The sequence below is a fragment of the Stegostoma tigrinum genome, chromosome 24 (genome assembly GCF_030684315.1).
Source record: "Stegostoma tigrinum isolate sSteTig4 chromosome 24, sSteTig4.hap1, whole genome shotgun sequence".
Lineage (NCBI taxonomy): Eukaryota > Metazoa > Chordata > Chondrichthyes > Orectolobiformes > Stegostomatidae > Stegostoma > Stegostoma tigrinum.
Genome location: NC_081377.1, coordinates 14,273,673 through 14,295,950, shown reverse-complemented (window position 1 = coordinate 14,295,950; position 22,278 = coordinate 14,273,673). Strand labels below are relative to the sequence as shown.

General features: G+C 38.7%; 1 protein-coding gene across 1 annotated transcript in view; it reads right to left on the bottom strand.

Moving 5' to 3' along the window:
• The window catches only part of csmd2 (CUB and Sushi multiple domains 2), a 1,700,996-nt gene that overhangs the window by 1,435,549 nt on the left and 243,169 nt on the right, over window positions 1-22,278 (bottom strand). The window contains exon 3 of the mRNA XM_048558072.2: window positions 3,973-4,085. Coding sequence (XP_048414029.2) covers window positions 3,973-4,085 — 113 coding nt within the window. The remainder of the gene's footprint in view (window positions 1-3,972; window positions 4,086-22,278) is intronic.

Genomic DNA, 22,278 nt, shown 5'->3' with positions numbered 1-22,278 from the left:
TCTGCTGTGTCCATCTCAGATCCTGAGTTTTCTTCAACGTTAGACAGATGAGGAGAACCCATGGGTTCCGACAGCCTTTCTGGCTGTTCTGAGGAGTTGGGCATGTTTTACTCCTGCCCCATTTGTGATTTTGCAGCCTTCATGTGGTCCACATGCTTGTTCAAGGCCCCCTCACCTACCCAAACTTTGTAGGTCACAGGACCTGACCTCACATCATCCACACCTCTTATCTATATAGGGCTATTTCCATAGTGTTGGCACCAAACTTTGTTCCCTGAAGTAAATTGTCTCTCTCCCTTAGAGGAGCACTGGTGTTCCTGATGCTATTTCACCCTACCACCACCAACCCCGATCCCCCACCCCCCACTCCTGATCCAGATTAATCTGGCATGGTGTCTTCTCCCCATTAGCAATTTTTCTGGAGCTATCCCTGTGGCTGAACAAGGAGTGGTCTAATAATCAAAAAATAACAGGGCAGTTTGGTATCTAGTGAAGGTATAAGCCGAATGGTTGCGAGTGGCTTTCATCAGGAATATATTTTTTTCTCTCTTGTCTCCTCTGAAATAGCTCCACAGATGTTGGTATGCCGTCACCACATCACCCTTTATTTAACATGCATAGTACTTGACACTGATCCAGCTCCCTCAGAGCCGGCTCTCAGACTATACAGACTCTGTCACTCCTGTTTATGTCTGTTAGCCAGGGCTCCCTGATTGGATCAGAATAACAGCTCCAATCAGGGATCTCACATTCTTTGAGGTCTACCTGGCTGACCTCATTATAATCACTGCACACACCACAGGGAGTGGTGAGAACAGGAAATGCCCTTGCCTAGAAATAGTACCTCATGAAGTTAAAGCACACCACTTTTAATCTTTGATCCAATGAACCTGGACTTTCAGGTGAATGTTAGTGCCCAGGTATTGGGCTCAGTCCAGGCAGAAAGTTCATTTGATTTGTGGACATCTGAAGATTGATGTTAAAACCAGGGCCTGGTTGGAGTGCAACATTTTTTTCATTTTTTGCATGGCCGCTTTCTTTCATGATTTATTTCCTAGTCTTCTAAGAAGGTGCCTCCTCTCTTTAGCAAGAGGCAGGATCCATTAACTGAAGTTGTCCCACTCCACAAACTGGGTGCTTAGCTTATCTCCTGCCCAATATGGGGATTTGAAATTAAAATTTCAGTTAAGCTTCATGATTTATTTGAGTGTTGGGTTCCTACCCTGGCTTTGAAAATTCAGCCCACCGTCATAACTGTCCTTTTATGCCTGAACTTTGCTTTCTGTCACCTGGTCATTTCCCTCACCATGTAGCCAAATTCTTTACTACAGAACTTCATGTGGATTTCAAAATCTTTGAGCACACAAAACATATTTGTTGATTTTCCTATGGGTTTTGCTCAGGCTCAAAGGTTTGCACAGATTTCTAGTAGTGTTTATGTAAGTGCACCAATGTATACTTATATCTGTTAAACTGATTACCTAGTCAGCAGATGGGGTAAAAGGAATTCTTACTAATGGTTACGATATATGTTTCAGCATTTTCATTGAATCATAAATACATTTTAGCTGTATAACAGTGAAGAAATGATATTACTCAATGGCATAGACAAAGACTTGTGCAAAATTGTGTGTTGTAAATGATGAATTTATTTCAGAAGTGAGTGCTATCAAGGAAGCAACAATGATATTAAGTAAGTGAATTCTGAACTCATAAATATTCAGAAATAGCTTAAGACAGACAGGAGGTATTCATCTTCATCATACATCCTTGAGTCTGTGATTTTGGAAGGTAGTCTTGGTAAAAGGCTTCGTACTTAAAGAATCAACAGAAAACAAATAATTTAATCTAGTTGTTGAGGTAAGTGGGATGGATCCAGTAAAGTAATGCATTTCCATCTTATCTCTTTCTCAAGCTCACTTCTAGGTGACATTCCTGACACCTGTATTCTGGTAATCATCACTGAAGCATATTTTCAGTTTTCAAAAAGTTTGTTGAACCATCTTCTTTACATTTATCCCCTCAAGAATTGTGTGAAAATCATAAATCCTTTCACTGATATCACTTTTTCTATTCACTGTTCGTCAGTATTTTGCATATGAACAGACAACTGAGTAAATGTTAGCTTCATTACTTAATTGTACTATAAACTTAAAGCAGCATCTTCACCACATTCAGAATGTCACCATCTGAAAAGAATCAACAGCTGGACACAGGAAATTGAAGAACAAGAAAGGCACACCTTATCTACCACATCGTATGCAATCAAAAAATTGTTATTGATTAACTATCAAGTTTGAGTAAGTGGCATTCATTCTGCTGACACATAGCATCTGACACCAATAGCAGAATGTTTCTTGCTTCACAAACTATTTGAATATGGTATTCTTGATGGATACAATATTTGGTTTCAAATCAGACGAAGATAAAATTGTGTTATTTGGTATATTCCATTGTTTAAATAGTCCCGGTAGTTTAGGCAACTAAGGAGACAATTATCCTCTCACAATTTGAATGTAAGTATTAATAAACATACTTTTGCAAAACAAATCATCACCACAGTAATTTTCCAGATCTTTCTCCCTTGTTTTGCTTATTACGTTTTTGCAAGAGTTTTGTTCCCAGTTTACACAATACTTTTATTTCAGACAGCATCCCAAAACATTCTATGTACTGTTGAATCTCTTTCCTAAACCATGATTGATTCTGACTAACAGATGTCTGGTGAATTTTCTCTTGTCTCAGTGTGGCCAAACAATACACTTCAGTTGCAAGCAAGGTAAAAATAAATCTGGCGGGATGTGGCTTGTGTATAATTCAGATCACAGTAGCACTCTCCACATAAATTAATCACAGTCACCTAATTTGCCATTTCCTTTCAAACAAAAACAGTCTATTCATTCATCTTCAGTTAGCACACAAAATTTATGTGCAGTTTAGTAACAAAACTGGAATGATACCAAGTAATAAATCCTGGTTTCTTTGCTTGTGCATATATAGGATGATATGAACAAGGGACATTGCCATCGGAACCAAATGAGCAAATGTTTAAGATCCAGGCACACACGAATGCAGTGCATCTCTTCTCTTTGTGGCAATCACATTCCATCATAGCAGCGTCATCATCTCTTAAATTTTGCATTTGCACAAAGGTTGCTTTTGATCTCTTAAAATATGCTGTCAGGGATTGACATTTGCATTGATAATTTTGAAGCCTAGGGAATTTGAGGTTGTTTGTAATGAAATTCTGGGAAAACTGTAGAGTTGCTTTGGAGTGAAATGCACCTTTTCCTACAGTATTCTTGGAATACAGGTGGCAAAAATCTGGCAAAGTGAAAATGTGAACATGGTATTCCTGTGATTAGAAACAATTTCCAGTTAGAGGCTCCTTCCACGTGAAACCAGGCCTGTCAAGGTTACATGTCCTGTAACAGTCTGAGTAAATATTTAACTCAAACAACAATAAGCTTGAAAAATTTCAAGTCCTTTTTTGGAATGCGACAAATACAATTTATCTGCTTTCCTTTTTGATATTTTGAGAGATCAGCGGAGCCTTCATTAAATGATCTTCCAAGCCAATACCATATTTTCAGGTTCTTTTCGGTAGCATCATTCAAAAATGAACATGGTAGCACATGCTTTTCATACCAAAACATGTGATCACTGTGGTCCCACAGTGCTTGAAATAAAAGTAAATGTCATTGGCATAGTATCAGAATTTTCATTCTTCAATGTAGGATTTTTCCAAACATTGTCATTAGTAGATTTTTTTTATTCTTATATTTTCAATATTCAACAAGTCAAAATGCAATATCCCTTTGTGATCAATGGCATGAGAAAACATGGGACCTCTGTTTAAACAATAACTTCTCCCTAATTGCCTTTTGAAGGACTTCAAACTCATTGGTACAGCAGCACAACACAACAGACCGAGCATGTATCTACACCAAAGGATGTAAGAATAGCACCTACCCTCATAGATTGCTCTAAAGCCTTGTGCACTCACTGCATAATCACTGAGAAGCCACAAAGTCAGAACAGAACTTGAACTCACAATTGGAGGAGGAAGCTGAAATCCGGTTAACCTACAAAAAAAAAAGATGAAACGAAAGTTAAAGACCACAAAAATGGGGATTAAAATTGTAATACCTCACTTTTCAAAAAAGATCAGAATTTGATCATTAACGGAATCCAAAATAAGGTTATGTAATTTAAAATCAGAAATTGAATTCTTTCCATTTAGGTTTGAAGAAACACAAGCTAATATCGGCTTATTTTTGGTCTACATGCATGATTCCCAAGATAAGTATTCCATTAATGTTGCAAAAAAATCAATCTCTGTTTAAACTGAACTCAATTGTTTCATTGCTAAATTGACAATTTTCACACCAATTTTCATCAGAAGTACAGGCCAACACATCATATCTCCTGGAATTGCTCAACATTTAAATCAAAATTATTTTAAAATCCAGTACTGATGAGTGTTCTTTTATTTGAAATGACCAGCTATGGTATTTCACATCATGAAAACATTGACTTCAAATTGTGCACAATGTAAGTGCCGCAGTTCAGGTGAAATGCATTAAAACATCTGCAACCAAAAGAGAAGTGTTACTTTTCCAATTGACTAGCTCTGTCCCAACATATTATATGGGTCACTCAACACAGCACAGAGTAGAATGAACTTGACTGGTTTTGTCCTCTATCCATAACTTTCCCCTCAGGGGTGCTCTAAGTGACTTCAAGTTATTTACTCGAGTCAAGCTACCATGCAGTCTGTCAAGTGCACACTGCACTTCTTGGTTCCCTTGGTTCCTAGCATTTCAAGCAGAGAACAATCGCTACAGGATGTTTTGCAAGCACAATCCATCTTGTGCTGATAATTCATTTCTCACAACCTCTGACTCTGAGGCCAGAGTGCTACAACTGAGCCAAGGTTGATAATGTGGCAGATTTATCAGATTTACAATACGCAACTGCTACAGTCAGATGTTTTCTGTGAAAGAAAAGGAAAATCCCTCTATATATTAATTCAGGATTCTACTTTGTAAAGAACAAAATGTTGACCAACCTGCGGCTGAAATTGCGATAACTGTGTCTTATCACATTATCTGTTCTTTGGGCTCTGTATTCAGTTGTCAATTTCCTAGTTTGCTGTACAAGCTTGAATTAACTATGAACCATGGTAATTCTACATGATCACAGAACTCATCATGTGAAATCTCATTCTCTTAGAAAATTTATATGTTGCAAATTAAAGTTTGTGATTTACTGTCTAAGTTTCTACCTTAGTACAATATGTAGGTAAGAATTTTACATTTATTTCCTGTACAATGAACAAAAAATGGTGTATATTCCCTGCTGTGTAATTTTTTTTGCTTTTCTGCTTATGAGAAGTCCCCAGGCTGACTGAACACTGAAGTCATGGGGTCCAGTCAGTGGATTACGTTGTTCGGGATTGTGTTGAGTTTCTTGACATATTGTTGGATCCAGCCAAATGGAGACTCTTCTATCACAATGGTGTAGATGGTGGACAGACTTTGAAGAGTCAGGAAGTGAGTTACTCACTGCAGCACTCTGAAGATCTCACCTGGCCTTGTAGCTGCAGTATTCATACTGCAGTTTTTGGTCAATGGTAACCCTGAAGAAGTTCATCCTGTAGGATTCAGTGAAGGCTATGCATTGAATGTTAAGAAAAACGTTTGGATGCTCATTTGTTGGATATTGTCAGTCCCCGAAACTTTTGGTATTAATATTACTTACCGTTTATCAGCCCCAGTTTGGGAGTTATTCAGGTCTTGCTGTATGCAGGCAAAGACTGCTTCAGTATCTGTCAAGTTGCAAATGTTACTGAATACTGTGCAATTTCCAGACATCACCAGGTCTAGCCATATGTTGGAGGGAAGATCATAGACAAAGCAATTGAAACTTGTAGGACCTAAGTAATGAGCCAGTGGGTTGCCTGGAACAATATCCAGGGACAGAGATGATTGGACTCCAGCAACCACAACAATCTCCTTTTGTGCTAATATTGGTTCCAATAATGGCCATGAAACCTGGTTTCTATTGATCTCGGTTTTGCTATCACTTCTTGTTTGACATGGGTTAAAGTATGACCTTGATGAGTCAGCACTTTCACCATTTTGTTATGTTTGGACAAAGGTTACCATGTGGTTTGGGGCTGCATGGTCTTGACTGATCTTGAACTGTATCTCAGGTTCTTTCAATGCAAATTACATGAGTATATCTTTGAAAATGAAAGATTGCCATAGAGGCAATGTTCATAGCTCATTAAAAGAGTTTGAGAGCTGCAGTGCCTATTTTCTTTCCTTTGGTGAGCCAAGTCCCAAACAAAGAAACCCAAAATAGTTGAAGTTAACAGCTCTTTCACTTTCCAGTTGTATGATCTAAACTATTACAATTAGTCAAGTGTGTGTGCACCATGCAGGAACGAAGCATTTTCGTATACTGAGTACCTGTCTTCCCCTTATCAGGTATTAACATTGAACAAGAATTGCACTGTAGTAAATCACATTAACAGTGATAGCTTCAATCTTGAAAAACAGTCATAAAAGCTCAACTCTCATGTAATTATGAGGAAAATGCAAAATTCCAAATCATGACCATCTCAGAACGTAGGAACAATCTTTGAACAATGTTCATGTTTTGAATTAAATGCTCAGGAACTGGATAAATCTATTGCATGTAGGCAGATAGTGAAAGAAATAAAACACATTTTTATACTTCCCTTTATGATTTCAGTACATCCAAGAGTACTGTACAAGTAAGGATGTACTAAGAAGTGCAGGTGTAAACTTAATCACAGATAAAACTCCCTCCTGTATCGTCCTGACCCAATAGTGTGTGCACTCATTTCAAGGACTCAAAGCAACATCACTGCTCATTGTTCCTATTTCTAACTTACTTTCTGACCAAAACAACTTAATCATTGGATGTTTTATGAGATAACTGAGAAAGTGACACTTGCTTCATTCAAGGAATGTGTGAACAACCCGCAAAATAAAATAAATTCTTGTTGTAAAAGTCACATTAGTTTTCTGAAGCTGCTCTGCACATATCTGCACCTATAGTGAAAGGCAATAGATATTTTTATGGTCTTTAAGTGTCCCATTTTGATTAGACGTGGGGAAAATTCCTATTCTGGAGATCAAGTCAAAAGATTGTTGTATCACAGCCAAACTCATGGTTAGAAAGTGATGTTGCTTTAATTCCATGTTGCATGAATCCAACATACAAGTTCATAGCTTTCCCTTCTGACTGTATCCAATGTACATTGTAACTCAAATCAAATGTATTTCGCTTTTAATTTAAACTTACAGTTGACAAATCAAGGTTAATGTCCCTGCTGTCCCACAGATACAGATCCTTGGGTAACAAAAACATTTCTCATTTGATTTGTTTGAAATCCTCCCGCATCCGCTTTAGATATCCAACAACAACAGCCCTTGGAAAAATACTGTTGCTTCTACATTTCTCTTCATTGCTCTTGGATTGTATACTGTGCTGAGCAAAGGAATTTTCTGCTAGATACATGTTCTCTTTCCCGGATTACTTTCGGTTACATTTATCCTGCATGCAAGAGGGAGTTACCAGCTTCAATCCTACATCTCTTTCATTCTGTGCACTTTATTGTATAGTTTGGCTGGTTTTTCACATGAGTGGGAAAGTTCCGGTGATATTAAAGTGTACCAGTGGATGAAAAGGTTGCCTGATGCATAGTGTGACAAACACACAACCTCACTGACTGTTTCCCCTTTGAAAGTATGTCTCTGAGAATCAGCTCTTGATCAGCTCTTTCTGCACTATTGCAAAAAATGATAGCGAACTGATTTTAAAATGAATTCAAAATGTTCTGGTTGACAGTCTTCAGATGCAGAACTTTATTTGATTAATAGAAATCAATTATTCCCACCTTGTCTGCTGTGATGAAACTGAATCAATTCAATTGTTATGTTTTAATAAGCTTGGCTGTACTTTAGACAGTCACCCTGACAATCAAGGCTGCCACGCTACTGCAATTTTGGTCGCGACATTAAACTGAGATCCTATCTAAACTAAGAGTTGGGCACAAAAGGACCAATGAAGTGGGAACAGGATGCTGATCTACTGCTGAAGTTACTCTTGTTCCAATCTGGGAGTGAAGAATCAAAATCAAATATGGGAAACTGAACTAATTTGGACAAGGGAACGGAAAAAAATTAGAAAAGATCTGTAGCTGACAGTTTCAAAGGATATAGGAGGTCAAGAGAGATGCTAAACAATAATGTACTATGGTCATCTTTTTGACATTACAGACACTCCAGTGCTCAGTCAGATCTCCTGTGATGTATGGCTCTATATGAAATAATTTAGTTACATAACTTTCCAAATATTCAACGACAAAACAGTGGTTGATATTGCTTTAGATATGCAAGCTGTTGGATAAGAGGCATCACATTACAGTATTGGTGCAAAGCCTTGCATTTTGTAGCATAGCAAAAAGATGATTGAATATTCTTAAGTGCAAGATGAGCACGAGAGATAAATTAATTCTGGTACTGCACACCAACAGTACCATGTATCAAAGGAAACAAAAAACTGCAATCTTATAATTTGCTATTAAAATAAATTAAAGGATTCAGAAGAAATGTTTGTCCTTACTGCAATAATGACATTAGAAATGATTCGTTATCAGAATATGAGTTTGATCATATTAACAAAAAAGAATCAATCCAGAAACAGTTACGGTTAGTTTCAAATAGTGCCAAAAATGAATAGACAGTTATGCAAAACTAATTTAAAGGTTGTAATTCAGTCAGAATTCTTCAATATTTAAAGTGAATTACCTGATTTATCTCAAACAAGAACTTCAATTTTTGAACCCCTGAGCTACATTATTACATTTAAGTTTGTCCTTTGTCTTGGCGATTCTGTATGTTGTTATTTAGTCACATCCTGGCTTCCCAACGATGCTTGAAGATTACAGAATCACATAATTGTTGCAGCAAAGGAAGGGACAATTTAGCCCATTGTGTTTGTACTCTCCAAATGAGTGCTTCACCTCGTGCTATTCCCTTGTCTTGCTCCATTGCATATTCTTCCTTTCCAAGTAATGATCTAATTCCCTTTTGAATGCCTCATTTAAAACTGCATCAATCATACTCGTGCATGTATATTCCAGATGTGAACCACTCACTGCATGAGAAAGATTTCTGTTATGCTACTTTATTATGAACAGGTGAATAGAGGTCATATGTCCCCTTTTGAACTCTCTCGGTCAATCGCAATAAATATCTTTTTTCTTTGATTTTTATTTCAAAGCCATCACATTTCAATTAAATTTAGTTAGCCAGATCAAAAATGAAGGAGGGCTAATTCCAAGGTTTCTTTTCATGTAAAAGAGACTGAAGATGGTTTCAATAAAAAAAAAGCAAAAGTGCAAGTGCAATTGTAAATGCACATATCAAAACACAGGTCATGAACTTGCAAAGAATATGGAATGAGATGTAGTTTCTATTAGACAGGAAGATAAAGTAAATTTCAGTTTGCAACTTCTATACAGACTTTGAATTGCGTTCTGAAATCAACATCCCAAATGTCAACCTATTTCCTCTGAAATGGTGAAGCTTGGGGATAAACTTGATTTCACAGTGGAGTTTTTTCTTTTATCAGCCCTGGTTTGCAAAGATTGAGGCTTGGAGAAAAGAGTTTTCTGTAAACTTGCTGTGTCCAGTTCATGTTGTTTTCTCCGTCTTGTTGCTCAAAGTAAGCCACTGAAATATAGATCATTTGTATAATTCCACTCTAGGTCCATTGTCTTTTTCAAACTGAACACCCTGCAATATGTGAAATTATCATGCAGATGGGAATAAAATGAAAGATGTATAAATCACAAGACACCTCATTGAGTTCAGTGCTTCTTGACTAAAATGGTAACTTCAAGACAGCTATGTTTTACATATTCCATGTGGGTTGTATGAACATGTCAGGCGATCACAGCAGATACTTTAGGTCAGCAATGTCCTGTTTTGAAAAACATCTTTAGTCCATGGATATCTCTGGTATTAAATTATGCAAGTTGCATAATGATAATGATAATCACTTTTCACTTACATCACAACAGGCTTTTTTAAAAACATTTTTGCCAATTACTTTATGCCTGTGCCCCTGCTCTCAAAGCTTTCACAAGAGGAAACAATTTTTGCCTATCTATTTTGCATTGACTCTTTGGGAGGAATATTATGAGGGTCTGAGTGACATGGGGTATGGAGGATGTGTGGGAGAAGCAGGAAAGAATTCCAGCAAGGCCCATCTCTACTTTAAGATCACCTCACCCCATCTTTTATGCTTTTCACAAGCAGTGTGATGAGATTCTCACTAGATAGTGGTGATTTGACAAATAACGTTAGTTCAGATCCTTGTTGATGATCAAATTCACCAGTAGTCCAGTTGCAACCTTACAAAGGTCGTCCAACAAACCAGATATCAAGAAAACTCAATATGAAAATCATAGCTTGTATCTGGTGACTTCAGCTCACCACTCACTCCAAAGGCCTCCCACGTTGGATGGCAGGCACCAACATCCCAGGATACAGTTCATGGGCATTGACCACATTACCCCATGTCCATGGAGACTGCATCCAATGTGTGCCAACCTCAAAGAAGCTTCCACGGCACAGGTCTGATACATATACAAGATAATAAAATGTGAGGCTGGATGAACACAGCAGGCCAAGCAGCATCTCAGGAGCACAAAAGCTGACGTTTCGGGCCTAGACCCTTCATCTCCAGCATCTGCAGTTCCCATTATCTCTGATACATATACAGGATGTTTCTGCACTTGATACTATATTTTGGGCTGCACCAGTAACAATCATTGTCATAAAGCTACAGAGATGCTGTGCACTCTGTGACGTACACTTAGCTCATGGACTGAACCAGGCTATATCTGTGCTCTGTGCTTACTGCATTAGCAAAGCAAGGCAACAATTTCACTTTGTCTGTCATGTCTGGGAAAAATGTCGGCAACTGCTTTGTGTTGTATGAATTAGACAGATTAGACATGGGAACTACAGAGTAACATGGAAAGGGTAGGGGAATGGGTCTGGGTGGAATGCTCTTCAGAGGGACAGTGTGGACTTGTTGAGCTGAATAGCCTGTTTCTACACTGTAGGGATTCTATGATCAATGATCTATGAGCTGTGCAGGGTAGATTTGACTGTCCATGTGCACAACATCCTGGTGCCCTGCATCAAGGATGCTACCAAAATCTTGGTGGCAAGTTGTTCCTGGATTGGTGCATGGTAAGTTGGAGTGGAAACCAGATGAGACACCTGCCACAGGCAGGGAATGATGATTAATCCGAGAGCTTGGTAAGGGTCATCAAAAAAAACTTCAAAATTACGGAGACAACTACACCATCAAACATGATACAATTTGCACTTTGCCCAAAACACAAGATTCAGCCTCTCATAATTTTGAATATATCTCAACCTTCTCCTCTCCAAGATAAACTGTTCAATTTCTCAAATCCAACTTCATAGCTGAAGTTTCTCTGGAACCATTCTTGGGACTTTGTTCTTTTAGTCAATAGTTCAACTACTGATGAAGAAAGCATTTTTGTACTGTTTTAATTCATAAAAACTTAGTTTGCAAGAAGAGTGAACACTCACCCTTCTTTGACCATTAGGACATGAAATGGAAGCCAAGGAAAATGGGGAAGAAATCTCTCTACTGGCAAGAGTTATGCACAACACAAAAGAAGGTTTTTTTTTAATATTAGAGGCCAAAACATCTCGGTTCGACAGCATTATTTTCAGTCATTCCTCAAGGCTTGTGTCCTCACTTGAACTATCTTCAGTTGCTTTGCTAATGATATTCTCTCCATTAAAGAGTCAAAAGTTAAGTGTTCACTGCTAATTATGTATGAGTACAGTTCAGTTTTCAATTCTTCACAGAATGAATCAATGCAGCAAGACTTTTATTTAGCCAATAGTTGCTGAATAAAAGTTATGTTGCACATGTGTCAGGCAATGACAAACTGGAAAAAGGAAGAATTTAAATACTTCCCTTCAACAACCCTTATTATCTCCATTATTATTTTCCTATGCCAGGCTCAATTTCATTTGTAAAAAAAGGTCAGTGGACGACATTTCTGCACAAGGTGACAAACCTCCTGCCTCCAGAAGCTTGCATGCTTTCAACAAGGCACAAGTATGGAGTAAGATGGGATTGCTTGAATGACTGCAGCTCCAACAACACTTGTGAGTCTTGATTTCATCCAGGGTGACACAGTCTGATTCATCAGCATCCCATACACCTCCCTAAACATTCATTCCCTGAAGTACTAGCATAACAGTGGATGTAGAATGCCCACTGAGGGAAGGTTTTCTCAACAGAACAGTAACTGCCACCATTTAGAAGGACAAAAGCAGTCAAGAGTAAAATTTGAAAAAGAAAAATCATTCCTTAGCTTTTGATGGATCAAAATCCCATTTCGAGCACTGTGGCAGTATGGACTGCAGAGGTTCAAGTTGGTCATTTGCCATACCTTCTCAAGGGAAATTAGTGAAGGGCAATAAAAACTGCCTTGTCAGTGACACTTGCATCCTGTGAAGGAATTAACTAAAGCCCAATAAAGACTGTTTAGTTATTGATGTTAATGTTGGCATTAATTTTATGGAAGAACTCTCACAATGAAACAACTCAAAATCAACACGATTCCAGTGAACACATTTAGTAATTAGTTTGGGAGTGCAGCCAGATTTGCTCAAATGTACATTTACGTTGATTACTAAGTGACAGATGTTTGCTAGAAATGTAGTGGAACCTTAGAGTGTTAGAAAATCAGTGTGATACTGCTGGCCTGTGGTTCTATTAATTGTTAGTGATTGCCATGTATCTTACTCATTGGGATACATGTGCAAGCATTTTATATTCTCTTCAGATCTACTCATCTCAGCAATTCTTCCCAGTAAGTACACATGTCTCAAAAAAATGATCAAAGTATAACTTAATTTAATATAAAAGTGCTATGATCAAATAATGAGGAGGAATTGGCTCCCTTCTTTTGAAATCCCTGTCAGTTATTCATGACAAATATTTCCATTCCTTTTTAGCACATGATTACAATACTTCAGTTAAATCACAGTTTGCTAGAACATGTACCAGCCAATTATCAATATTTTCTTGGATTGAAGAGAGAGCTGTGTTGTTATCTATGAACAATGAGCAAAAATAATAGTAGACATAGCATTGAAAGCACACACAGACACAGATTTTAGTTTAAAAGGGAATGTGTAATGTACGGACGCTGAGGTTAGCGTTAACACATTTAAATAGTCCTTGGAGTCTTGAGGTGTCAGATTCTTAATCTAAGACTATAATTGTTTAATTGTTTGCTTGCATTCTCAACAGTAATGGAATATGTAGATATCTTTCAGGTCTCAGTGAATGGCTGAATTCCCAATGTGACTTTTCACTGGGCACTGTATTTCAAGATGATGAGGCAAATGAGCAAGGAAATTGAGAGCCTTTCGTGCGTCTGTTATAAATCAATTTTTCATTCTCTTTGATCTGTTGCTCAAAAAGCAGCCGTTGAAATATAGTTCAGCATGTATCCTACAGTCTGCATCCATTGTCTTTCCAAGCTGGCAAACTAACAGGCAAGGTTTTCATCTCCATTATATGAAATAATCATACAAAAGTGAGTTAAATAAGAGATATAAATTTATTGCTTCCAATTCCTTGGTCTGCAGTTCAGAAGAAAATGCAGGTGGCTTCATATAATGCACAAGCGTCTCACAAAGCTCGCTACAATCTGTTGTTAGGTGACTACTGCAGCCATATTAGAATCATATTGCTTTTCTACAATCCACTTTGGTCAATGAAAGAGCTCACGTATAGCAGTCTGATGATGGAAGTTCAGTAGCCCATATTTATCACTATTGTAATAAGATCAAAGCTGAAAGGGAACAAAGTTTTAAATTTAAATGGTGTACCTTTCAGAGATGAGCAATATATTCAGCAACAGGATTAGGGGATTCAGTTTTGCACAATATATGTTAATGACTTGAATGAGAAAGTAAATTGGTCATAAAAATTTGCAGAAGCAAATGGTACAGAAAACTGATAGATTGGAAACAGGAAATTGTAAAGGATCATTAATGGTCTAAATGAATGAGCAAACTGTTGGATAATGAATCTTTGTTGCTGCTCAACATGTTGTATAAGTTATCTGGGCTACTTACTTAAAACAAACTATAGGGAATGCAATTTAATGTGAGGTTATCAAGATTGTATCTCAGACATGAAACTGGACTAATTGCATAATGGCGAGTGATTGGGTACTGGGAAAAAGCAATGGTTTCAATGTACATAAATCACATGGAATTTGTACATTGGTACAAAATAAGCAAAAAGGCTCAGGAAATATTGAGTTTGATCCCAAATAATGTTCAAAAGGTTGTCGATTTTGTTTTAATTTCAGTATTAGAGCAATAACTGTCAACCCATCATCATATCTTAAGACTGGGGAGCATGTAAAATAAAATGGGTTACCTGCCTCATCATCCTGCTGTTGACCTGTTCTCCACATAATGGGGTAGACATTAACTAATATGAGGGATTTCATCTGTGTCTAGTGCAATTTGTCTGCCTGTACAGGGGAAAAACATCCCACCAATTTTATCCTCACAAGTTGATGGTGGACAGGACAGGGTGTATCCCCCTTTGGGGCTTGTATCATGTATTCATTTGAGGGCAGTCATCCCACAGTCCCCAACAACTTTGTTCCTATGCCTGGGTCTCTCCAACCTGAAACCTCCCCACTTACTTGCTGAGTCTTCTTGTTGTGCTTGCTTGAAGTCCCCCAACTCACACCCCATCTGCATCTGCAGTTCTTCCATAGGACAGCCTGAAGACCTGGCAGTGGCCACTACTATCTTCTGGGATTACAACCAATTTGATTGGCCATCAGAGAGTCATCCTGTCCTGAAGGAGCAGGAGTCTGACACTGATTCAATTAATTCCCTGAATCCCCAGTAAATCCCTGCTGAGTAACTATTTCTTGTTGGCAAGGTCCTGACTGACTTTTAGCCCTGGGTCTGTCAAATAAACCTACCTCACATAAAATCCATTCAAAATGAGTTCAAATTAGGAGAATGTCCTCATGGCTAGTTTTCCCTGCAGGTATAGCATCACGAAACGGAGAGTAAACCACTTACCACAGATTCTGACAGAAAAAAATCATGTGAATATTCCTGCTAAGAATGAAACAACAGAAGATAAGAATTCAATTTCCTGAGTCAGAGAAACAAACCAGAAACAGATGATATGTAGACAATTAGCATGGTATTATCTGCATCAAATATACATTGCTGGACACAAAGTAAGATTTTTTTTCTAAATTCCAAGTCACTTTGCATGCAGATCTCTAGCTTTTTACAGTTTTGCCAAAAATATGAAGAAGTTCTGAAACAGCAGTGCAGTGTACCATAAAGCAGTCATCCAATGTTGATGGATGTTCTCAATGCTTCACTAACAGGTTTTGCTGCTACTGGGAAAACAGTAATCAGAACTGCTGAGTGGACCAAACCAATTAAATTGCGGGCAGGCTGTAGGTTTCACATATCTGAACATAAGTGGCTACCACATGTTGATCTCAAAACTGTTTGCCAATGGAACAAATATTGTCAAATGAGTGAGAGTAAATTAGATTAAAATTTGAGAAAATCAGACTTTTATTTGATGTGGAGCAATTCAAAAATAAGGGAAATCTGACTGACATCAATTTTACGAAAAGGAATCTCCTCTGCCAAGGAGAGGAACATTATTTACTGAAATGACAGATGCTGCGAGGGATGACATGACATAGTCAGTAGCAAAATGCTCACAGTTGGAATTTAGTCATTGTGTCCATATGTAATAGAGTAGCTCTGGCTAGAAATGGTCTTTATTTAACTTTTTTTTCATTATTTGAGTTAGCAGATTGTAGTCACACAAATAACAATCTCAGGAAATTCAACAAAAACAAAGTTGCTGGAAAAACTCAGCAGGTCTGGCAACATCTGTGGAGGAGAAAACAGAGTTAACGTTTCAGGTCCGTGACTCTTCCTCAGAACTGATGGTGGCTGGGAAAACATCAGTTTATATGCAGAAAATACAGAGGTGGGTGGGGTAGGGAGTAAACGACAGGATAGACACCTAAGAGGGAGAAAAACAGTTGGACAGTCAAAGGAGTTGCTAATGATCAGGCTGGGAGGGTGAATAGTCGTTAATGGGGACTGTTAGTGGCTAACAACATGGCGTGTGTAGTGGCAGGCTGTGTGGTAACAAGGCCCGGTGTGTGGGGTGGGGGCTGGGACATGGGAGAATTTAGGCCCTAAAATTATTGAACTCAATATTGAGTCCAGAGGGCTGTAGTATCTCCAAGAGGAAAATGAGGTGTTGTTCCTTCCACTTGCTTTGGGCTTCACTGGAACACTGTAGCAAGCTGGAGACAGGGATGTTGGCCAGGGAGCAAGGTGGTGCGTTGAAGTGGCAGGCAACAGATAGTTCGGGGTCTTTTTTGCGAGCAGAACATAGATGCTCTGCGAAGCGGTCGCCAAGTCTGTGCTTTGTTTCCCCAATGTCGAAAAGACCACATTGTGAGCAGGGAATGCAGTAGACTGAATTATTGGAAGTGCAGGTGAAGTGTTGCTTCACCTGGAAGGTATGTTTGGGCTCTTGGATTCTGGGGAAGGGGGAGGTAAATGGGCAGGTGTTGCAACTTCGCTGGTTACAGGGAAGGAAGGTTGAAGGAAGTGTGGACAAGGGTGTCCTGGAGAGAATGGTCACTGGGAGGCGGACAAGGGAGGGGAGATGAATATGCGTCCGGAGGTGGCAGAAATGGCATCTGATGATCGTAAATCCAAGCTATGCTCTGTGGTATGAACAGAAGAATGTTAAAACAAGGAAGAAGAATCATCCACTCAGCCAATCAAGCCTGTTCTGTGATTCAATCAGATCGTGACAAACACGATTTTAACTTCACCTCAACATTCCTGCATTCTCCCATAACATTTCATCCCAGTTAGATAAAATATTTACTGACAGGAAAGTGATTTTACAAAATGGAAGTAGAATTTAATCTGTCCATTTAAGGTCACAACATACTCCTGCCAGCATACCAAATTATACTTCTCTCCCAAATTACTTCTCGCTTTCTCAGTAACAATTTTATGGTATTTTGAGTAAACTAATTTGATGTTGTTCACAGAAAATCAAAAGACTTAAATAATTTTAATTGATTATACAAAGGAAATGAAAATGGATCCCTTAAGTTTTGTAATTTTGGAGGCATCTTGCTTGGAATTAAAGATTAAAGAAATATAGAATAAAGGTATAAGGAACCACATGACACACTTTGCACAATTTTAGAGAATCTGCTTCACTGTGATTTAATACAAGGCTATTAAATTAATCACAGGATTTGAGGAATTCCATTTTCATTTTAAAACACCGTTACATTTTGTAAGGAAAGGTGTACAATAGTCTTGAACATACAACCAGCCATTCTATCTTACAATGTAGTGAGTTACAATTTTTTGAAGCTGTTTTGGATTAATCAGACTTATTGTTATTTTGTTTTTGAGAATCTCGGCTTCTGTCATCATGTCTGATACAGTCATATCTTACAACACAGATTACAATGATCAAATCAAAAGATTTCTTTAACTATAAAATAAAAAAGATGTCTTTCAGCAAGTTTCTTTTGTGTTTTAAGCTTTTTTATGACTATGTAAAATGACCGTTTAAAGAATACTATACATACGACAGACAAGAAGGATCATCTATCGTAACATAAAACTTGTTTAATTGCATGATCTTATGTGCCTATATGTGGTCACAAAATGGTTACGGACGCACTATCCTCATGGATGCCTGTCAGTAAAATGTTTCTCAATTTTTAGTCAAGTAATTGGCAAATTTGAAATGAACTAGAGTCAAGGCCATGAAGGCCTATATTACAAGCAGCTTTATATTTCATAGCCTCATAAAGACTGCATGGGTATAAAGTTCCTACACCGGACTGAACAATGCTTATTGGTATACTTAATTTGACAGCATGTGTTAATACAACTAAATTACATGCAGTGTCTCTCCTTCACAGATACAAAAATCCAAAATTCAGATATCTGACTAAAAGGTGCCACATGTTATTCATCATTGATGAAGAAAAGGAAAATTCCCACTTCAAATCTTCTCAAAACTCGCTAATTCCCACTTCAAGTACACAAAACTGAAATGAAACTAAACTAGCTGTCTGAAGGTTGAAGCATGCTGTTCTCAACTTCACAAGTCGAACTGTGCATCATTTGTTTTCTCACTCTCTTTTTCCTGTTTCCCCGTGATTACATTTGAAATTCTAAGAGCCAGCAGCATGCATAGAAAATATGTGATTCTGTAAGCAAGGAGGTGTTACACAGGTGAAACCGGCCATCAGTCGCCCATACAGTATGTACACATGAATAATAAAAGAGCCTCCTGACACAGGGTGATTCTGAACCAAGGTGCCAACTTTCCTGCTCAACTACATTGGTTTTAACATAATAATGAAGAGTACAGGTGTTTTTCACATTCATGTTTCATTTGGAAATATTTCACGTTACATTACTGTTGCCTTACTCATTTGCATAACATTGTTAATTGTAGAGTATGACTGAATCAGCAAGTTAAATATACTTTATCATTGTCATGTGTCAATGGTCATAGGGAGTCAGGGCATTTATTTTACTGTGGAAGAAACAATGTCATGTTTCTTTTGGTTCATTTTTTATTGAATCTTAAAATTCTTGTCCTGTGGTTGTCAACCTTTTGTTTTGGACATGACTGAACTTGCAGACTCAATTGTTCCTTCCTTCTAGCACTGTAAAAGTCATTTTAATAGAGCACTTTTAGAATAGAATAGAATATCTTTTAAGTTGCAACACCTAACACCCTGAGATAGACCCACATTTGGATAACAGGTCCCTTATTTATTTAACTTGATTGACAGTCCACACCATTATTTGTCAACAGGTCCTTCCCGCTTCGATGCTCCATGCTCCCAGCTTCATGTTTTGTAATCCCCTGGATATTTCTTCCACTTCTCCTTGCCTCTGATCCCACCACTGACCACTCCTTTACCCTTGACAATCTGGATCCTCCAAACCAGCCACCGGTGTCTTGCTCCTCTCTCTTGTGCCAAAGAGCTAAAGAAGGAAAACCATTGATCCTACACACAGCTGCACAAAACCAAGTTGTGCAAGCCACCTTTGAACAAATGCCACAAGATTGTCTTACATTTCTGACGTTGTTAAAAAACTGTTTCATGCTAGCAAGTATTCATGGCATGCAAAACTGAAGGCCACCATGAACCAGTCTGAGGCTTGACAAATTGCAAACATGTTATGAACTTCATCCCATCACTATTGGGAAATCAAAATTTTGAATCCAACCTGATCAATTCACCCCACGTGCCATGTTTCCCACTTTGAAGGCTCAATAAAATAGCCCATCCTACCTGACTGGTTAGAAATGTGAAAACATTGCCTGCCTCTGTAACCTGTGCCAAATGATCCCTGTTACAGTTGTAGCACAAGTACTTCACAAGACAGCAGAACTCAACAAAGCTGAACAATGTAGGATAACAAAGTGTGAAGCTGGATGAACACAGCAGGACAGGCAGCATCTCAGGAGCACAAAAGCTGACGTTTCAGGCCTAGACTCTTCATCAGAGAGGTCTAGGCTCGAAACATCAGCTTTTGTGCTCCTGAGATGCTGCTGGGCCTGCTGTGTTCATCCAGCTCCACACTTTGTTATCTTGGATTCTCCAGCATCTACAGTTCCCATTAGCACTGAGCAATGTAGGATACCTGCGCTGCAATAGTTTGATGAACATGTGGAAACATTTGATGAAAGTAGTATTGTTCACTTTCACTGTTTAAAAAGTTATTGGCGTTTAAGACAGGACGTGAAATAAAATGAAAGGGCTGATTTCAAAGCATGAAACATGATGTTAAATTGTGGAATTGAAAATCAGATCAATTCAAATGTTTGCTTGTGAGAAACTGTGATTCCTGTAACATTTGAGAATGCATTTTTCATGGTTTTCCGTCAGGTACAAATAAAATTTCCGATTGCTCTCATGTGTTAAATTGCCTGGTTGCTACGTGTGAAAGCACAAAAAATAGAACCCAGTGTTAAATCATTGATGAATGATATTATGTGACATGATTGAAACTGGCACGTGCTTCAAAAGAATAGAGTTGGGATCAAAATCATGTTTTGTTTGGTTCTTTGGATTTCTAAAGTATGTCTAAACTCAGAGAGTTCTTGATGATATTCCACATCACAGCACTGCATGGAGGTTCGGCAGTGTTTCATCACAAGCTATGATTTAATTTTGAAATAGTTTTCAATGTAGAGGTATGGCTTGGGAGTGGCTTTGTAGAATTGATTGACTATAGTCTTGCTTATGACTGCCAATTGCACATGGGCGAAGCACTTATTCTATGCTCCAATTCAAATGTACTAATCCCTGCAAATGCTTGTGGAATTTTATGCACAAGTTACACTAGTTAAAGGATTAACATCTCTTCTACAATAAGCAGACAAAATGCAGCTTGGACGAGCGCATTACAAAGCACCCACGTTCTGTGTGTAAAGCTAAGTCCCAGCTTCCAGTTGCCTGCCACTACAACACACATATTGTCCAGCCAACATTTCAATGTCAGAGATAATGGGAACTGCAGATGCTGGAGAATCCGAGATAACAAACTGTAGAGCTGGATGAACTCAGCAGGCCAAGCAGCATCTTAGGAGCACAAAATCTGACATTTCGGGCCAAGACTCTTCATCAGAAGAGGGGGAGGGGGGAGAGGGTTCTGAAATAAATAGGGAGAGAGGGGGAGGTGGATCGAAAATGGATAGAGGAAAAGATAGGTGGAGAGGAAGCCGCACCCTGCATTTCCTTCTGACTAACCTCATCCCGCCCCCTTGACCTATCTGTCCTCTCCAGGCTGACCTATCCCCTCCTCATCCCGCCCCCTTGATCTGTCTATCCTCCCCAGAGTGACCTATCCCCTCCCTACCTCTCCACATACACTCAGCTTTACTGGCTCTATCCCCGCCCCTTTAACTTGTCTATCTCCTCTCCACATTGTTATTTCAGTCTCACGCCTGCTACAGTACCCCAGCAAAGCTCAGTACGAGCTAGGAAAACAGCATCTCATTTTCTGCTTGGGAACTCTTACAGCTTTCAAAGTTCAATATTGAGTTCAATAATTTTACAGCCTGAACACTACCTTCCATGTTCTTTACTGACATCCACACCCAGACTCTTGTCATGTCACATGGGCTACTTTTAGCACAGCCAACTCTTTTTCACCTACTCAATATCCACATTATCAAAGTTTCTCCTTGCCTGGCTTCCTATCAACCACCCCTTTGACTGCTTAACGTTACTTGTCTCTCTCTCTCTCTCTGTCCAACTGTCCATTCATTTTTTTCCCAACCACATCCAACCCCTGTATTCAGTGTAAACATCATCTATTCCCAGCTACAGTCAGTTCTGAACAAGGACCACTGGGCTTGAAACATAAAGTCTATTTTCTCTCCACAGATTCTGCCAGACCTGTTGAGTTTCTCTGGCATTTTCTGGTTTTTTTTTAATGAGGGAGACAGTTATTTTATTGTGGCTGATACAGTGTAGTAATGATTGAACCAAGGTTGTTACACGTGAGAGTGTTCAGTGCCACAAGTACACTCCAGTAGAGTTGAAATTGACTTTTAATTTCAAAAGGAAAACCAAACAAGTGTCTGCAGTTTGGCAGCAGGGGGCCATCATTCTGAAACTGGCTTTGTAATCACAAGAGATCACAGTTTAGTCTGTTTTGACCTGCCCCTCCCTGCACCCCCTAACCCCCTTGAAGGGCTACATCTGTTTGTGTAAAATAGAATCATAGAATCATAGAACAGTATGGAAGCAGGCCCTTCATCCCCAGCAAGTCCACACCGATCGACAGAGGATCCAACCCAGATCCATCTCCCTAATCTGCACATCCCTGAACAATTTAGCATGGCTAATCCACTTAACTCGCACATCTTTGGACTGTGGGAGGAAATCGGAGGAAGCCTATGCAGACACAGGGAGAATATCATCAAGAACTCTCTGAGTTTAGACATACTTTACAAACTCCACACAGACAGACAGTAACCTGATGGTTGAATCGAATCTGGGTCCCTGGTGCTATGATG